Below are 20344 nucleotides of genomic sequence, written 5' to 3'. Positions count from 1 at the left end.
AAAGGAGGGGGAGGATTTTAGTTCATAAACACTGTTTACTTAAAGCACCCCATTGCCTTATTAGTATTAATAGCAGTGACTTCAGAAAGCTCATATTCTGCCATTGGACAGTTTTGTATTATTTATGATTGAAATGAAAGCCTCGGAGTGGAATGAAGGAGCGCTTGCATAGCAAAGATGTTGCCTATGCTAGTTTACATAACCAACACTTGGGTAAACAGTGTATTAAGCGCAGCGCGGGGCGAGAGTAAAACGACAGCAAAATGTTGTATCCACACATTATCTGATTTGAGGCGAGGTTTTGGAGGAAGCTAGGCGAGCACACTGCGGACCTTTTTGATGCAGCTGGTCTTCATCTGCAAGTCCTTTTGAGCATGAAAGCGTGTAGCGGTGCAGCATCTCGTCTCCAGTGCAAGTTTCTGAAATGTTCAGATATAACTGTAACTTGAGAGCTTCCTTGCCTTAATTAAAGACACCATCTGCTAAATTTTATTATTGAAGCTGTTAGCATGTGGATTAGAGCATCTGAAAGCAGCTTTCGTTTTCCATTCTATTTATAGGCAGCAGGGTGGCGTGTCAAGCAAGGAAACCTATGATCTGGGCTGAGGACTTGAGCTTCCCCACTGAGGGGTATTTGAAAAAGATACAGAATTCCTAATAAGGTTAGCAATCCCTGATTTGGCTGATTTTGAAGATACACAACTCATAACAAGAATAAAAACTTTAAAGTGGTGCTTTCCCAAGTACATATCAAGTAAAGAAAGCCCCCCCAACACTTACTAAACACACGTGCACAAACGACCACACCATATATCGAATCAATCTTTATTTATATTAAATTAAAAATATACTTTTGACAGATTCATGTAACAAACATGAGGAACGGTATTTCTATGATATAAAGCTTTGGGTATGGTTTCAAAGTACTCAAAGAGAAAGTCAGCAATGACGGTGTTGGGTAAAGGGACAAGGGGAAAGTATTGAAAACCAACAGTACGCAAAGAGGAGCAAGCGATGACGCCTTCTCTCCACTATGTCTCCTTTTGAAAGCATGCAAAACAAATTAAATGAAATCAGGGCCTATTGTGAAGGCTGTGCAGAAAAGAGGAGTAAGAGGGTGGACTTGGCTCAGTAATATTTCGAGTTGAAAGTAAGCAGAGAAGGTAACACTGACTCTCAAACACAGTTTATATAGGTTAGTTGGGACCACAGGTTTCAGTTTTATGACATTTAGAAAGATGGCATTGAGTTCTCTTGGTTGACTGACATGGTAGGCATTGGAAAAGTAAATCAGATGTGTCTCAGTTTGCGTACTGCCACCCCTACCGTTATTTTGTGAATAGTGTTGATCATTCACCTGACTGTTTGTTAACTGTAAATCTCTGACACATGCACTATTCTGAATGTTGCTCAGGACCTATTCACCCAGGCTTAGAGACCAGCTGGGAATAATCTGATTATGACCGGTTGCTAGGGAAAAATGTTCATCGCCCAACTGGTTGATGAGTGGTTGCTGGTTGTTGCGAGCAATGACTGTGAAATTGATTGCTAAAACCTTCACTCACTTAGGCCTAGAGTGAGTGGGGTTACCCTAACAGCTAGTGAACACCATGGCAAAAGAGTGTATATTCCACAAACAGTATGCAAATGGCTGCTGGAGGTTGTTGGCGGTTGCTAGTATGACATTGGTTGCCAACAGGCATACAGAGTTGTACCAAAAATCTACTTATGATTGTTTTAGCCACTGTTAGACTGGCACAGTCTCCAGTTTGCATGGAAGCGTCCAACTTGCCTGCAAATGCTCGCAAACTACTCATTAAGCTGTAGTGAAACTGTCAAAAGTGTGGCACAATTGGCAAATATTCACCTTAATTGTAAAAGTTGCACCTTTTGAAATGTCTTAGTTCCAATGATAAGGCACTGCTTTTATTTTGAAGGTGAATGTTCTCTGTTTCGAGTTACAGAGAGCATAGTTGAAAAGTGGCTGCTTTTCATGCAAACTACAGGCAAAAGCAACAATATGCAAGCAAACAAAACGATCCCAAGGAGGCTGTCTGATGCAGCACCCCATTTGTGACAGACAGCAATCTCCAGCAACCACTTGTTAACTGGTGGGGGACCATACATCTTTCCTTAGTGATCAGATATTGCAAGGAGAATGATGAACCCGTCGCACAGCCTGTCTGACTTTGGCCTTAAGTAGTGGAAACTAAGGCATTAACAGCTGATCTTCAAATTAGAGCCAGATATTGAGCTAATACTAGCTAGTTAGTTGTTTTTGTGTTGTTGGCATGTTGTCTGCACTGTGGTATTGTCTGGTAGTTTTCTGTGACTTCATAGAGATTTTAGTGTAAGATATCTGACCAGAGGCTCAACAACTTGATAAATTCACTAAATGCGCCATCTAGTGTGAGACTTGCAGTCTGCGCTATCTAGCTAGCTACCGCCAGCAGATGCTTAGCAACCCGGGATTGATATTTCACGCATTATGGCATCGACTGATATTTATGCATGTTAAACTTACATCTGCAATGACAGAAAAGTGTTATACATGGTAAGAAGCTCATTTTGTCATATGTTTATAAAATGTTGCAGCTAGCGCAACAATCCTTGTTATTGCTAGCTATCTGGAAAGCTAAAAGCAAGAGATTTTTCAATCTGGGACTGATGTTGCTGTGTTTACATTACTTCAGAAGAATTTAGTATTACATTTAGTAAGTAACTTGACAAATGTAAACATGAACAAAATGTGCCAGCTAACATAACAGCCATGGTAAAATGCTCCAATAGTCCAGCCTCTTGTCGTGCCTGATTTCAGACAACACTACACTATCAAGCTAATATGCTACTATTATGGAAGTATTCAAAGTGAGACACCACCCATTGTTATTTGTGTAGTGTTTAACAGTGTTCACTTAAACTGAAACGTTACACGTGAACAGCCACAAAGGTCTGAAGCAGGGCCACTGAACAGAGTTTCACATGAGAAGGGAACAACAAGCACTTTTAAAATGAAATACCCATTAGTAAAAAGGGTACACTTACATAAAGCAAATATGTACGGCTCTTTTTGTACAAGTCGATATAAGCAGGAGAAAAAAGCAGTAGGAGAGAAGACCAATATAAATTCAAAGCATCGCCTCCTTATTTACAAATTCACCAAGTCGGCCATTTCGGTGCTTTATAAAAATATTATTCACATTTGTTGTTGAAGTGTGTTAGATAAATCTGGGAGGAAATCCCAAAGATTCTGTACAGTTATACTGATACAATGATTTGAATACAGAAAATGAATGACTTTCTTTTATGAGGGACAATGGTATAGTGGTTTATACATTCGCCTAACAAGCGAAAGATTCCTGGTTTGATTTCCGGTAGGAGACGCAAATCCCTTCGGGGCTGTATCAGGAAGGGCATCCGGCGTAAAAATCTAGCAAACTGAATATGTGGAGCTACCCGCTATGGCAACCCCTTGTGAATAAGGGAGTAGCTAAGAGTAGCTTTTTCTTCTTTTGTGCAATTAAAATGTCAAGAAACCGAAAAACGTGGCTAGAATAACAAACATGTTGAAGAATGTACAGTAGCCAACACAATAGTGGGAAAAAGAAGTTACATCGTTGATACTAAGGATAAAACTCAATATTAAAAAGACACTGTAGGGAGGGGGTGGGGGTGTACTACACTCACACACAAAAATTCCCATGAAACATCGCAGAAATAAGGATTCCCAGTTTGTGCTACTAAACTCGATAAAAAATATCTGATTAATTTTTCCCACACTGGACAGAAATTTGAGTATAATGTTGTCATAAATGAGATACGAAGGTGGAGGGCAGTAAAACACTCACTTTGGGAACCATGCAATGTAATATTTACTATACAATAGACTTTGTTGAAGCCTGTATGGTGTTTGAGGATAAAATATTGAAGGATTCGGTTCAGGACATGGCTACATGCCTTTGCACCTTGGCTTTGAGGAGGCAGTAAAAAACAAAAAACAAAAACCTAAACCCAGAAAATAATATAAAAAGGATCAGCCTAACCAGCAGTGTTTCCCCCTGGCATGCTTTTGAACTGCCACGAACACAAGCCTGTTAAGGACTGAGACAAATAGCAGCAGGTAACACCAAGGCAAAATTAGTTTGAAACAAGACACAAGATATTAGTCTTCAGAGAGGAAAAAAATGCTTCCACATAGACGCAACACATTTTGGTACTCTAAAAGGATAACCAAGGTCTTAGGATGGGAAAAAACACGACTTAACAGAAGGGGAACTTCAGGTGCTTTTTCCTACCTTTCTGTCAACAAACAAGTCAATGACTCAGATCAAAAATGGGAGAGTGGGGATGCCTCGGATTCTCTTAAGTGCTCTTGAGAACATTTGAAACCATTTGTATCATCAGTCCTTCAATCTGTTCTTGATTCAAACACACATTTTGCCTGGGTCTGCAGTGTAATTTAGGGCAAAACAGGCATAAACCAAGGCGTGTGTTTTTCTTTCGACCACCATCATATTTTTGTTCATTTTTCTTGAAACCCAGATTTGGCAGTCGCTTCCATCGCTCAGTATAAACAAGCTCAAACGCACCATAAATATTTCACATTGATATTAAATGCTGTCTCTATTTCACTGAATTAGAGCTCGAAAAAGGACTACAAAATACTCCTTCATCAATTAATCATGACAGCATCAAAGCACTACTATAAATACTGTTTGAAGTCAGCGAAAAAACATGGAAACAAGGACATTCTTGAAGCTGGTCAAGTACCATGTAAAATGTGTTTTCCTTATGACCTCTTGGCCCCAGTTCCTTCCTTGTACTTTTGCTAAAGCTATTGCTTTCTGAAGTGGTAAACGGCTGGATAAACAAGTTGAATATTTCAGTAACGAAGAGTGGAAATCCTTTCTTTATACCCGCGACTTTGATCAAAGTGCTCCATGGGGAGGATAAACACATACAGCGTTACATGTGCATAGACTGAGACAAGCACACTTTCACACACTTTTAAATACACAAAATAAATAACCTACGCAAGAACACAGCTTAGGCAGGGCTGGGCTCTGGCAGAGCAGAATGATGAAAGGTTGTTGAAACTATGACAAAGCAATATTTATGCTCCACAAATAATGAAAAATACCGTTGTTGTTAAAGGTTCAAGAACTACAAGTTTTTCTTCATATTCATTCAACTAAATAAAGGAGATATTGCAAAAGGACCTCTGAGAAAAACCAACATTACACAAGTTTTATCTTGAACTTCTAAGTTTGGCAAGCGTTGCAGTGTTTTCCCCTACCCACAGGTGTTGTGTATGGCTTGGTGGAAGAAATAACGGCTGTAATACAGTCCTTTCAGCAGCATTGACTGGCAAGTTGCCTACACAGGCATCAGTAGTCAGGGTTAGAACTATTTTCTTGAGATTTCTTGAGAGTGACGATATCACTCTGGGCTAAGAACAGATGTGAAGCCTTTATAGATTAGAGGCTTCGTTAAACAGTGGCTAGACTAATTAATTTAAAACTCAGTGGTGCTGAAAGTGCAAATTACATCAAACAAAACAAGAAATGACTTTCTTAGGTATGTTAAAAATTGGCACAGTTATTAATACTGGTAACAGTAGTTGACTGTCTGGTGATTCACCAAGAAACTAATGAAAACTATACTAACTTAATATTGGAAAACATAACATTATAGTTTTAACTGAAAAAAAATGTCATATAGTATAGTACTAATTTCGTTTACCAGTTACCCTGTGCTGCATTAAAAAAAATTACATGTATTCAAAACAGAACTTGCTTTATGAACTTGGTTTGGCCAGTTGTTAACATACACTCATCATGGGCATGAATGTCGTGCTATTTTTCAGCTTAGAATTTTTTTCTTTTACTTTTTACATTTTCAGTGCATGCCAAGAAGAGTGGCCAAATATCCAGCCAGAATTATGCCAGATACTTTTTAAAACTTTAAAGCCCAATTTTTTGTTTTTAAAGCCATTAAATATGTATACTATACAGTCATTTCACCATGGAAAAAAGACAGTTTCAAAGAATTCATTAGAAGCCCAAAATGATCATGATATTTGTGATGAGTGGATATAAACTTCTGACCACAACTGCATACATGGAGCAAAGGCCAAGTTCAGCTAGGTGACAAAGTCAAGCTCCACCACAGTCCCAGCGGATAAGCTAATGTCTCAGCTAGTACCCTTCTACACATCCTTATGACAGTTTTTTGGAAGCAGCCAACCCCACATCCAGCTAACTCTTCCTTTTCACATTTGTTGTTATTTCTGCTCTGTGAAATCTTAAACTTCATTTAGACTACTGTGGGAAATCTCAACATCCCAACTAACTACGTAATTGGAAAATCCTTGTATCCCTACACTGAGGTCTTCCACACCATCAAGTTGTTGTGGTATGCATTGGCCCGACATGTAGTTACATTTCTAGGGAAGTGCACGACATGTTACTTAGAAGGTTGCGGCATAGGGTTAAAATGGGGTCTGGTTATGGTATAAGTTACGGCGTAGAGCTGAAACAGAAGTATAGTTTACGTGAAAGGAGTCTTCCTGCTTTGTGCTTTCTACATTAGCCCAGAATAGAACCATACCTCCAAACAGAAATTACTAAAACAACAGTCTTCTGACTATAGTTGTCCTGGTTGAAATATAAATAAAATATATACACTTCAAGCTACTGTCAAGTTTTCTGTATTTAGCCACAATCTATGGCCACATATTCGTTGGCAAGATCAGAGATCTATGTTGCCACAAGGTGTAGTTACAATTCTATGGAGGTGCATGTGAGGCTTAAGTTAGCTTTAATGCTAAAGAATAAATTTAGCTTTGAAACATCTGACTTATTTGAAAGCATCATTTTTTCTTGCTCTTTAAAATACATTTTCTAGCAGACAAGGTTAGCTTATCGACTTCTGCCTTGTGAACAATTTGGGTAGGAACCACTGACACTTCTAGTAGCCAAAATGAAATTAGCTACCAATTAACAGTCTAATAAGAATATGGGTGGGGTCTGGAAAAAACATGATTCTGTAAAAAAAAAGAAGCAAAAAACATCTAGATCAGATGTGGACAAAAATAATCAAGAATTATGTGGCCAAAAGTAGTCTAGAGTTGTACTTTTTCTCGGACCAAGCAATCGAGAATATAACAAACACCATGACCGAGACAAGCTCCAGTTCCAGTTACTAAAATGATAAATCCTCACATTCTTGATTTTGATCAACTCAAAGAAAGTAACGTTAGCTAAGGACACCCTAAATCTATAAAACCCTTCCAGAGATTTGGTGCCATTTGGTGCAGTTTGGGGCTTTTAATGATCTTTTGATTTGAGCTTGGTTTGTTTTATACTTAACATAGGAAAAAAAAGCCTTGATAGAGTCGATCGTTGGTTAGTACTGAAGATCTTTAGCTTTCGACTCCATTAACACTGACTTTTACCCCCCAGTGGGATCATCTGTAGCTTGCTAAAATATGAACATACACGCACACACTAATCCCAATCACACTAACATAAAGACAGATAGACATATAAAGTAGTCTGTTTAACTGTGCTCTGCTGGTGCTGTCTTGTTCCTTCCTTGAGGTCTTCATTAGTCAGTTTGTATAAACTTTCATGAACTTTTCCTCCCCTTTCTGTAGTTTTTTCTCTCTCTTTGAACACCATTTTGAGTTCAGCTGCTTTACTGGAGTACTCTACAGCTCATAGCAGGTTTTCTCATCCGAGTTAGCTTGAATGGGAAAACCAGTGTATAAAAATCTTTTCAGCACTGAAACCCGTGATTATAAAAGTGTTTACAGTGTGGTTTCCCTTTTACCATTTGCCCTGGGAAAGCTGTTTTAGTCAGCTTCTCCAAACAGACAGCAGCCAAGCAAAACCAACAGAACAGCAGTTGCCCTGCAGATTCTCGAGCAATTTAAAAAGTCCATGGTTGAACTACAAATGTGAAAGAAAAGATCACTGTAGTTTTGTCCATCACAGTATCACAGTTACAGTAGAAGGATGAGATGAGATTCACATATTTCATATAAAAGAACACACGGTGGGTATAATCCTATAGGCAAAATCACTGAATATGATTGATGAGTGCTCCATCTTTTGTTGTCCACTCTATATTGTCTTTTCTTCCTCCATATTTTGCTTTTGTTGCCTGGCTACCTCACTCTAATGTCATTCAGAAAACCAGGCATCTTGACATCTAACAGACTGTATTTGTTCTATGTGATTGTGTCTTTCAGAAACCCTTTGCAGAATATTGTTCCTCCTCAGAACTTTATAATAGAAAGCAAAAAGATTAGTAAAACTTCTTGTTCCTCTCACAAATCTGAAACCCAAGTGGCTGGCAGTGAGTTCAGATACCCCCAGATACAGTCCATCCACTGCTGTGTGATAATTAAGCATCTGTTCTTTACTGAAAACTACCATAACCTTGACATTCTGAATGACATGGAGCACAGTCTCTATCTACAGAACAGAGATGGACGAGATTGTCTATAGTGACAGTTCAGGGGTCTGAGTTGCTTCTGCTTGGTTCGGTCCACCTCCTCCAGATGTTGCTACAATCTACAGCAGATGGCCTGTTATCTGGGCAGGGCTGAGAGCAGCCTTGGTTGGTGCTACTCTCTCTTTGTGTAGGACCGTGGAACTGGAGAGGATGTTGGGCTTGTTGGAGGCTAGAGGAAGATTGGGGAACGTTTGTTAAATGGAATAATCTAGACCACAGTGTTTCGCTGCCGGTAAGGTGGAGGTGGCAAGATGGTTCCAGCTTTCAGGGAAAACTCAGACATGTATTCAGGGTTTTCAGCTACTGCCGGCCGTATGTGTCCATTCTGCTTATAGAAGAGCTTGGCGTTGGTGGAACCTCCCTGGGCACCATCTGAGGCTGCCTGGTTAGATGATTTGGGAGGCAAGCTGTGCTGCCAGTATTCTGGATTGTCAAAGGTCACCTTCAGCTTCTTTCCGCTGGCTTTACCTGATGTTTGCCCTCCATGCTTCAGCAAACTGGCAGGGTGTGTGGTGGCGTAGCTCTGGTAGGCTGGCAGGCTGCCATGCCCAATGGTGGCTGAAGTGGACAGGGCGCCCGACTGGCTCACCTGAGCCTGAGCAGTAGTTCCTGCTTGACTCTGAGCAACAGAGCTGCCACCTGGATTGCCAGGTTGCCCTGCAGGTTTGACGGTGTGGTGGGCATGGAGGATGTGAGTCGGTGGACCATGATGGCAAGGAATACCAGATGGAGATGGTTGGGCTGTGGGGAGGGGGTAGTGGGGCAGGCTAGTCTGGATGGTAAGCGGGAGATGGGAGCCTGAGGTTGTGGCTGAGATAGAAGAAGGAGGTTGGGTGGGTAGGGGCAGACCATTTCTCCTCAGGGCTTCCAGGCCCAGCTCAGCGGGGGTATGGAAGGTGTTGAGGTAGAGGGGCTCATTGATGTACTCGTCCTCTCCTTTGGGCTGACTGTTGGGTGTGCTGTGGTAGCCTGGGTTATCCAGGGCGTGGATCTCGCCGTTTTTACGTCGCGTGACAAACGGGTTCTCCTCAATGGGATTCAGATATTCTGTACCACAGAAAATGAATGAGAAGGAGAGTGAATTAGAAGAAGAGAAAAACAGTTCAGACAGCAATAACAAAAAATCTGGAGAAATTAAATCAAGAGGTGAGAAAACAAAGGAAATAGAGAATGAAATGGAGTAAAAGAAAGAGATCACTCGGTAATGAGGAGAGAAGATGGAGATGATAATGGCGTTAATGGCAGGCACTCAGGACAAGACGGGCATCTTGCCAGCAGTTCTTTGGCACTGGAAACTCCATCTGCCGGGGTTGAAAATGCCAACAAATGACCCCTCTTCACTGCTTCCAAGCGCTATAATAGTGGGGTGAGAAACCTATTGATTTTGCCCACTTTTCCGCTCCTTGACATTGCATCAGATGCATTTTGCTGCAGGCTTTGTTATATTTTGAGCTGCTCAAAAAAAAAAAAATCAAAGACGGTAGTGCAAGAGCAGGGCTGATGGACTGAATTATGATCAAAGGCAAAACATGACTCTGTAGTAGTAGCTGACATACACCGCCGTCGAAGGAAACTCAGTAGGAATTTTAATCAATGGAATGAGATGAAATGAACAGGAAAACTGACAGGCCGACTATCGTACAAAGGATCGTATTTACTCTGTGAATGAACAAAGAGATGACAAGACAGAGAGAAAGGTGCACATATATTATGTACTTGTTTATAATTTTAATTATGTTTCTGTTTGTGGAGCTGCATAGATGATTGTAGCGCAATCAATCTTTAACTTCCTCTACACAGTTTTGTTTTTAGATTAGTAAGAAATTATTTTAATTAGGTATGGTTATTTTAAAGTTTAATATTATCTACTATGTGCTGTGGATTAAATACAGCTCCTAAAATGCATTTATGCATCATTACTATTAAATACCCTGCAGGACTGCAGAATTCCTACCTGAACTTATTTTTAGCTTCTTTAGAGCAATTCTGCTTCTAATGTATACTCTGGAAAATTAAACTGGATTAACTATCTTCTAAATGATTCAAGTGGCCACAACAGTCTCATAAGGCTTTACTATGAGTACCTGAGGAGCTCTTGTCCTTCATTGCCGTCATGTATCCGTCCTCATCAGTGTCCCCTCTCAATGCTCTCTCTCCCAGAAAGATGGTTGGATCAGCACTGTACCTCTGACCCCCACTGTCTTCCCCTCCAGCCTGGCTCAGGCTCTTCTTATGCAGGCTTCCATTACAACGCTGGTCCTCCAGGACTGGGCTCGGGCCACCTGTGGCATCCTGGTTCACACAAGCTTGTGTGCCTGCCAAGGGTCCTTCTGCAGCATTTGGACCACCATCTCGATAGCCAAATTGATTCTGCAGTAAAGAGAGGCAGGGATTGGGGTTAAGATAAGAAAAACTGAGCATAGCATGAGTTCAAGAGGGGCCATGAAGTCCAAGTCGGAGCAAATAAGTGTATGACACAGCTGATTCTCTGCTAAAGAAGTGCAAGTAAGGCTATTTTGCCCTGCTTGATTGTTAAATCACGAATTAACTGTGATTAACCACATGTTTTTGTAAAGTTACATTCAATTTCAAAAGCCACAACCAAGCCTGCTTACTACCAGACCTACTGAATCAAAAACTCACTTAACAAGAACCTGTATGGCAAAGTGAAGTAGGCCAAAGTATCTCAAATATCAATTCATCATGCTAAGATTTAACAAACTGACATCTATCTGTCTTGAAATTGTTATAAAAAACATTTCTGAGGCTTTGGTAAACCACGGTGAGAGCCATTATTAGGGGTGGGTATAAAAAAAATCAATTTTCCATTTCAAATTGATTTTAGTTTGAATAATGTGATATTGATTCTTAAAAATTCTGAATCAATTTTTAAATGTGAATGTATTTTGCCAGAAATGCCAGAATCTCAGCTCAGGCTCACGAAACTATTTCAAAAACTGCCAAAGAGTTAAAACACTAAACGATTAAAAAGCAGGTGAACGGATTCCACAGAAAGATGTTAACACCTCTGTAACTTTGCTCTGCTTCACTTCAGCAGCAGCAGGTAATACGTTCATAGGTTGATTCATGGTTTGCTTCAGTTTTTGTTCTACTGCAGAATCTGCTATAAAAAGCCAGGGCAGGAAAATCTCCTTCATGTTTTTCTGCGTTTTATCCTCAGTTACTTTGACACATAGGCATCTGCTGTGATGCTTAAACCTCTGATGAAGTCTCAAGTATCAGCTTTGTTTTTATACATAGACATAAAAAATATGGATATGTACTGATAAATGATCAGAATTAAAATATTTCTGACTGTCTGAGTCAAAATTGAATCAAATCGAATCAGGACCTTGTGAATCGGAATTGAATCGGTTATAGAACCTTCCCAGGAGTGAATGGCCTACCAAAAGTGGACTGAACAAGATCTAAAGAACTGCAGTCAAAGTTTATGATTCAACAATAAGACAGAGACTGGGCAAAAATGGCATCCAAGGGAGAGTTCAAGGAGAAAACCTCTGCTGACCAAAAACAAAAACACAAAGTCTCACATTGACCAGAAAACATCTTGATGATGCCCCACAATTTTGGAAAATATTCTGTGGACTGATGAAACAACATCTGAACTTTGTGGAAGGTTTGAGTTCCACTACATCTGCATAAAACTAACACAACACTTCATAAAAAGAACATCATACCGTACAATGTAGTGGCAGTTTGCTGCTTCAGTTCAATTACTTGCTGTAATTGATGGAACCATGAATTCTGCTCTCTGCCAGAAATTCTGATTAAGATACTTTCTGAATTAACTTAGCTGTAAATATCTTTGGTCTGAGGTACTCTGGGTACTGTCTAACTCTTTGATGATATAATATCTATGGCAAATAAGCTAATAACAACAAAGTTTAAGCTAGCGTACACAACTTTTGTTCCAACTGCGGCAAAGCAGTGAGGCTTTAACCCATGCTGCTGCCTTTTGAAGTAAAATTCTCAGACAAAGTTCTGCTGGTGTAGTCATCAGCCACCAGGGACTGTGAGGGGCAGCCAGGCAAAGCTATGATACAAACACCTGAACCTTAAAAAAAAAAAAAGGCCCACCAGAGTATACAAAACATGACAAATGAAGCAAAGGGCTTCTTGTGGAGCTGTGTTGGCTTGCTGCAGGCTATTTAATCCAGGCCAACTTCTCTGCACTCTTGCCAGCTGCTAGCGCTACAGCAGCAATTACGGGAAGCAGATCTACAAAACACAACAGAAAAGAGGGAAATGTCCCGGGGTTATATTCGTCCACCTACTCCTACGGTTTTCCCTCTACTGCAATCAGCATCCTCCTCCTCCAAACTTCTCTGTTCATCCCTTCTTCAAAGCAAGTCATTATCGGCTCGTCTTTTCAAGTGTGAGCGAGTGAGAGCAAATCAGCACAGATAAGATAACCGTCTGTATCGGACTGTGTCTGAGGCGGCACAACCTGAATAACTAACTTCCTTCGGCAAAGTCAGCTCACTGATGGATTTATACACCCTTCCCTGCTTGGGCACACGGCAGCTTCTGATTGTAAAATCAAAAGATCTTCAATTGCCAATCTGGTTGTTGACCTTAAACAAGTAGGACTTTGACTCGATTATCATGTGTGGGTTTTTTTGGCGTATGTGAGCGGCTGTCAGGGAACAAAGAGCCACTGGCAAATGGATAGGTCGTGGGGCTAAAGTTGTATAAGATGCGGAGCCATGGGCTGGCCAGCAGCGCATGGTGCATGCTGCAAAGCAAGCAGCCCAGCCTGTGCTCATTGTCTATTTGTAAACGACTCCAGCATTTTAAGATAGCGGCTTGTTATTTGCCTATGGCGCTCTGAGTAATGAAACCTGGGGCCTGGGGAGCTACTGCATAAAGAGTCCAGGTTTAAGACACACACACTGTGATGGAAATGATGGAGGCAGGTTATTAGTAGAGGGAAATCATCAGTGTATTGCAGGTTCTTAACCACCTTGAGCATTTATATACTGTAGGACAGTAAAAGAGAAGAGGCACGTACACAAAATTAAAGATGTTTTTTGCTGGAGATCATCTATGATGCTTAACAACTTTGGAGTGTTTGGCACACAAATGCTTCCAAAATGCAGTATAACACAGTCTTCGTCAGTGGTCTTACCCTGTTGGGGTCAACACGAGGCCTGGTCGTGCATGACTGAGTGGCCATGTTGAAACCTCGAGGCACCAGATACTCCTCGGCATCCATCAAGTCATCAAGGTCCTCTTCGTCCAGCAGGCTCTGGAAGAACTTGCTGTCATTGGGACTGGGAAGCTTCATACGGTCGTCTCCCTGAATTATACACGTGTAACAGTTTTAATTGCCGAGCACCAAATTAATTCCAGCAGCATACAGATTGCAGCGAGAGATGCATCAGATAATACTTTTGTGTCTGCACGATATGTAAATGTTTGCAGAGAAAAGAAACAAAGGAAAGTTTTTATCAAAGGACACACCTGAATCACCAGATATCGCTGTGGGTCACGGGCCATTCTGCAGAACTCGGCGGCCAGCTCTTTGAACTTCGGCCTGCTGTCTGCATCAATCATCCAGCCTGGGGAAGAGAAAGAGGGCAAAGGAAGAATGCCGTGGAGTTAGAAAAAGAAGCAGAGAAATATACAGAGAGAAGTTTATTAATTGTCTACAATTCCTTAACCTTTATCCCAGCTGTCTCCTTTTTCTTTGCTCATTTTTCAGAAGGACTACTCTTGAGCCTCTTACTGCATTTGCAGCTTCCTGTCAGCCCTGTGTATTACTCTAAGAGGGGGATAGTTGCTAAAGAAATAGGAACAACAAATCAGGAACAGTCTGATAGTTAATGAGTTGTTCTTTAGTACTTCCCTAATAACTCTTGACCCAGGGCTATTAAATACTTAAGAGCCAGCTGCTAAACACACTATTAGTGAATCATAAGGTAATGATTAGCTCATAATCATCCGTAAATCCGGAAAGGTCCATTTTTTTTTCATATGTAGAGTTCATTCTCAATAAATCAAACACAGCAGAACAAAACACTAATTGCTTCTTTATTGCTGCTTAGTCATTCTTTTTTATTACCTCAAGTAATTAAGTATATCACTCAGCAGTTACTCACTAGTTACAAAGTAGTTGCTCATAACTTCAGAACTACTTTACCTGTTGTTTCTTTATCTGCTCAGTTGATGTATCATTATAGTTCCTCAGCAGTTTCTCTTTGCTTTGTCATCCTTAGCAGTCATTCCTCCACACTCCATTGTAAACACATACTTGCTCAGTAGTTACTCAGTAATTAATCAGTAGTTATGTAGCCATTCATCATGACTTTAGGACTACGTTGCTATTACATTCCCCTTCTTCTTCTTCTTTTGGCTGGTCCATTTATGTGTAGGAACACCAGATAATCTGCCCACATCCTACCCAACCTTTATCAACCTCTTCTGGCACACCAACCCTCTGCATGTCCTCCTTCGCTACATCCACGAACCTCCTCTGTGGTACCCCCCCACCTTCCTCCATCTCCATATTCTACACCCTTTGTCCAATAAAAACTATCTCAGCCTTGCCTCTCTAACGTTATCTTTGAACCCTGAGCTGTCCTTCTGATGTACTCATTTATAATGAATACCATTCTGGTCACTCCCAGTAAAAATCTTAGCATTTTCCACTCTTCCACCGCTCTGACTCCTGTCTTTTTGTTAGTGCTACCCTCTCCTGTATGATTTATCATTAGAGGTCCTCAATAATTTCTCAATGCTTCAGGATTACGTCACACTTGCCAATAACGTCTTTATCCCCAGTGTAAAAGCATATTTACTCAGTAGTTCCTGTTCCCCACTTTTGAATCTCTTATTGCAAAGTGTTACTCAAACCAAAATAATATTTGACAAACAGCTGGCATATCACAGAATACAGCCAGGGGTGCAGTGATGTGTCTCTAAATACCGGAGGACACTGATGATGCATGAGCATGGCAGGGTTGCGACTGGTTTCTAAGGTAACCATGGTGGTTTTCATACATTATGCCATGATCAAATGCTAGACAGGCGTTATGAATAGATCATAAATCTCCATCTCAGCCTGCCCGACCATCTTCATCAGCCGCTGCTCTCCCTAGACGTGTCTTCTTCCCTCTGTTCCATTACTTTCCTACAGGATGGTTGCCCTCTCTCTCCCCAGTTATTCTTTTTAATTTGGTAGAATCAAATTATACTGACATCCATGCAATAATATTAATAACCAACTGTCAGGGTATGAGTGTCTTTCATTGTGTTGTTTGAATGCAACCGGCATCTACCGACAGCGATTAGGGTGGAATGTTTCCTTGCGTGTTATTCAGTGCACGACTTGATATTGTGAATCAATCAAAAACGCTTTAAACATCAATATGAGAGCTGTGAGTATTTAATTTGTCTTTATTAGCTCTCTTGCATGAAATACCATTTAATAATAATAATTGAATTTCAGCTAGATCGCACTAAATGTGAATATTCTGTTTCTTCAGTTGGATAAAAACAAAAAAAGTGTCATTTTGGTGCAATCCAACAGCTCCATGAATACACTTCAGTAAGAAATGGTAAAAGGGGACATTTCCAGCTATCACTTTATACTGGATAATGTAGTGCTTTGTTAAACTTTTATCTGTGCGCGGTTTATCTAAGAGAAAGCACTCAATGAAAGCTGTGCCACTGTGTACCTTCAACCTTCATTTATTTCAGGAATGCTGAATGAGCAACAGTGCCGTTCACTTTGACTTAATTCTACTGCTTTGCTCAAGGGCAACTCAGAGGTTGTAATAAAAAAAGTTTTTTTTATTTTACTTTGTAAACCACATTTCTCTCCTTCAGGCTACTGCAGCAGTAAACACAGCAAACCCCTGAAGGTAAAATGCCAGGTGGTGTATTAGCTCGGATTAGATCGTAAGCAAGGAGAGCTGCTGATTTCACTGTCGACATCTCCATAACACACTCTGCAGCATCGATGGCTAAAGTGAGGTGTTTCCAGCAGTCCAGTAGGGGGTTTATTGTATGTTATTGTTTGCTTTTTCATGTATTTATGTTACAAAAAACTTGCATATACCTTGCTATACTCTAATGGCATTTATCGAATTAAAAATTTGCAGTCTTATGTGCATTTCTTACATTCTGGGCACCACTTTTAATCTAGCTCCTCTTAAATAAAGCCTGACCCTTTCAGCTGTCACTTCGCCTGTTTGACTTTGTTCAAATTTCCACTTGTAACGCCCCACGCAGGCACATTACCTAAATGAGGTGTAATTACTCCAGCGATCAAACTCTATTTCATTTTTATTGGGGTGGTGCAGAAGCGGTGGGGCACGCAGTGTGACGGCCCATGAGATCACAAACAAACGGCTCGCAGTCAACATGCAATTAGAATTAATGTGGCCGATTGCTGAGCCTGCTTCCGGCTTCTGACTGGGCAGTGTGACTCTCCCGCTACTTGGACTCTGTGCCTGACCTGTTTGGGTTATTTTTGATCACAACGCTCACTGTTAGTTTTTGCTAATTGGTGGGTAAAAAATAGTCCGTTTCTAAAGATTTTAAACCTGCTGGGATGATAAGCAGTAATATAAAATTACTAATTAAAAGGTAATGCCAAAAAACAAGAAGACAAGGAGCCCTGCCCCTGATTAAGTGTGGGATCACATAAAGTCAGAATCACTTATTCTATGATTTTTCCTCCATGGTGTTAAAACAGCCACTCACTAATGTAAACTACATTAATAAGGGTGAAATATAGTGAGTAGGATAAGTGGAACGACATTTGTGTCAGCTGCACAATGACTACGAGTGACAAACACACCACGCACAACCAAGAATAAAAAAGTGCTTGTTGTTACTACAAATCACGGAATTTAAAAGATAGTTCTACAGCATCCGGTCACTACGTGGGTGAAATATGATAGTATTGCTTTAACTGTTCAGGAATCACAGCTCTTTTTACACACAGTTCCTCTTTTTCTGAGGTTCAAAAGTAATCAGACATACAATCTTAAATATAGGGACTGTTTTTAATATGTGAATGAAAATCTGCTGCAGTCAGTGGCTGCATGAAGTCTAGAATCCATGGATATCAGCAAATCCTGTTTCCTCCCTTGAGATGCTCTGCCAGGCCTTTACTGCAGCCTTCAGCTGCTGCTTGTTTGTGGGTCTCTCTGCCTTCAGGTTTGCATTTAATAACTGAGAAGTATGCTCTTTTGGGTTATGATCAGGTCACTGACTTGGCCATTGTGGAATATCCCATTCTTTGCCTTGAGAAACTATTGTTTACCTCAGCTGTCAATATGCCAAGTGAGAAGTGTCCACATCTATTTGCTCTGGAGGAGGCTTAAAACTTTGAGAAAGTCAGCAAAGCTTACTTTGACAGTAATACTGAGGTGAGTTGTTGAGTATATCCTAAACTTTTCCATCAGTAAGTGCTGCTGGTTTTGCCGCTGTTAGCAGGAGTTAGCCTCTGTTAGCTGGTGTATGTCAAACTTTCTTTGAAGTGGATCTAACATTGTTGGACTCTGATACTTAGCAAATCGACTCATTTGATATGAGGATGTGAGAGGGTCAAAAGTCTAATCTGCTGACAATAAGTATCGGTGACAATACCAGGGATAAATAATAATGTTTTCATGTGCTAGAGCCCTGATGTCAGCTCAGGAAACGAGGTTCGTGGTGAGGAGGAAGAAGATGAGGTGGAGATGACGAGGAGAGAGCAGTGGTGGTGCAGCAGAAACACATAATTAGAAAGCATTGATAAAAATGTTACACGATTATATATAGTTTGAAAGAGCTATTTGTGATCTTTAAATTAAAAGTAAAATTATAAGGTGGTTCTCTAATTTGTCATGTAATTATGAGGGAACAGCACTTTCCTGACCACGAAACTGCTTGTCATTCAGTTGTCCAGTTACTTATGGGCAGGGATGGGCAGTAACGTGTTAAAAGTAGTGTGTTACTGTAATCCGATTACTTTTTCAAGTAACAAGTAAAGTAAGGGATTACTATTTGGAAAAATCGTCTTTCTACAGCGTAAATATTAAACTTCAAATCTGAGCAAGCACCTAGCACGCTGCCACAGGAATGTGGAATTCACAGATTTTATATGATTGATTATGAAAAAAAAAGAATTGGGCTGAAAGGTCTATTGCTTTATATGGTTTTATGTATCATGTTTTTAAAAAGTAACTAAGTAGTAAGGTAACTAATTACTTTTGAAAATAAGTAACCTGTAAAGTAACGGGATTACTTTATTGGAAAAGTAATCTGCAATTAGTAACTAATTACTATTTTCAATTAACTTGACCAACACCGGTTATGGAACTTGTGAGACAATGTATAAAAATGAATGTAATTCCTAAACAGTTAAAGCAACACTTTTGTTTAATCCTGTGAACTGTAGCTTAAATTCAGTAGTTCGATCATATGTTGATGGTGTACAGAGGCAAAACTACAGAAATGTAACTGACAAAGGGTACTCATACTACAGCTGACTTCAAACTCATCAGCTTTGAAAGCATTCTCCCTTTACTTTTAGCATTCAAAGCTTCTGTGGTGTACTGTGTATCAGACATCTACCCTAATAAATCAGGTGTAGATAAGCATTTTTGCTGCTTGTTAAGCTGAATGAACCTCTCTGACCTCAGCATTTACAACATTAGTGTCCAGACACGTCCAGACAAATTAGCATAGCACATAAAAATTACATTTCTCCACCAGGAGGAAAGAGAGGATAAGTTGGCATTATTAGGCTAAATGGCTGCAGGGCTTTCATGGTTTGCTTCTGTGCTGTCAAAAGCCATTGGCAACTATTAGATATTATGACATTTCGGTTGGATTAACATTTTTGTCATGGGAATATGTTTTGATATCAAGCTCTAAGCTGGATCACATTATTCTCTTTCAACACATTTGCCATTTTAAGCTTTTGCAGAGTGAATTACAATGAGTGGAACAGTAGACTAAGCTTAAATTCACTGCGCTACAAGCAGCCATAAGAATGTATTGAGATACAACACTGGTACAAAAGATTAGATAATTAAAAATAACTGAGAATCACAAGTAAAGAGGGAAAACAAGAAAGTCAGTGGGGAGGAGTGGAAGTGAGGTCATTTTTGGGGAGATTTTCAGACAACAGAAGACTGAGTGACAGAAAAGTCACTCCGACATACTTGAGTTCAGACAGGGCGGCGTGAATACCAGACTGGTGCGTGGATGGACAGCCAACTAGCCAAAGGCTGGCACAGCTCAGAGCATGGTTTGGCATACAAGTCTGGAAAGTTTCCTGGAAATATGGGAGGGAGGGTCCCTCCACAGCCATGGACACCAGCAACAGGGTACAGAATTCAGCCAGGGGAACGATTGCAAGATGGGAAAGACATGGGAGAATTTGGGGAGGATGGGAGAAGGCGGATTTTTGGATGAGCTGTACTGGCTTGAGGGAGCGTTTGGGGAGATGTGGTTGTCCAGATGGAGGATGACACCAACAAGGATGTGGGCATTATCCCCAGTGAGGGCTGGGCTGTATGCTGCAGACCATAAACCAGCATCTCATCACAGTTTCATGACAACAGCTCATCTACTTTCCTTCTTTCCATATACCAGCTTTTCTTCTAGCCTTGAAATGAAGCCCCAGAGCCCAACTAACATCTCACCAGATGAATATTTAACATCTGAGCCTTATTATTAAACTACAACTCATGCGTGACACTTTAAGCCGAATTACAGTAGTGAATAAACATGGCATAAAAATAAATTTGATCATGTTCTCCACGAGGCGTGCTTTATTGGAGTGCTACTCTATAACATTGTT

The 20344-nt window shown here is 40.4% G+C and overlaps 1 protein-coding gene across 1 annotated transcript in view; it reads right to left on the bottom strand.

Annotated features, from left to right (window-relative positions):
• Positions 1-811: 811 nt before the first annotated feature.
• Positions 812-20344, bottom strand: part of LOC113016400 (receptor tyrosine-protein kinase erbB-4) — a 366846-nt gene continuing 347313 nt past the window's right edge. Inside the window, exons 24-27 of the mRNA XM_026159217.2 lie at positions 14005-14102; positions 13670-13840; positions 10605-10890; positions 812-9567 (exon numbers count right to left, since the gene is read on the bottom strand). Of these exons, the coding sequence (XP_026015002.1) occupies positions 8729-9567; positions 10605-10890; positions 13670-13840; positions 14005-14102 (1394 nt within the window). The 3' untranslated portion in view covers positions 812-8728. The remainder of the gene's footprint in view (positions 9568-10604; positions 10891-13669; positions 13841-14004; positions 14103-20344) is intronic.

This window comes from Astatotilapia calliptera, chromosome 23 (assembly GCF_964374335.1).
Source record: "Astatotilapia calliptera chromosome 23, fAstCal68.1, whole genome shotgun sequence".
Classification (NCBI taxonomy): Eukaryota; Metazoa; Chordata; class Actinopteri; order Cichliformes; family Cichlidae; genus Astatotilapia; species Astatotilapia calliptera.
This window is presented reverse-complemented; position numbering and strand designations above follow the sequence as displayed.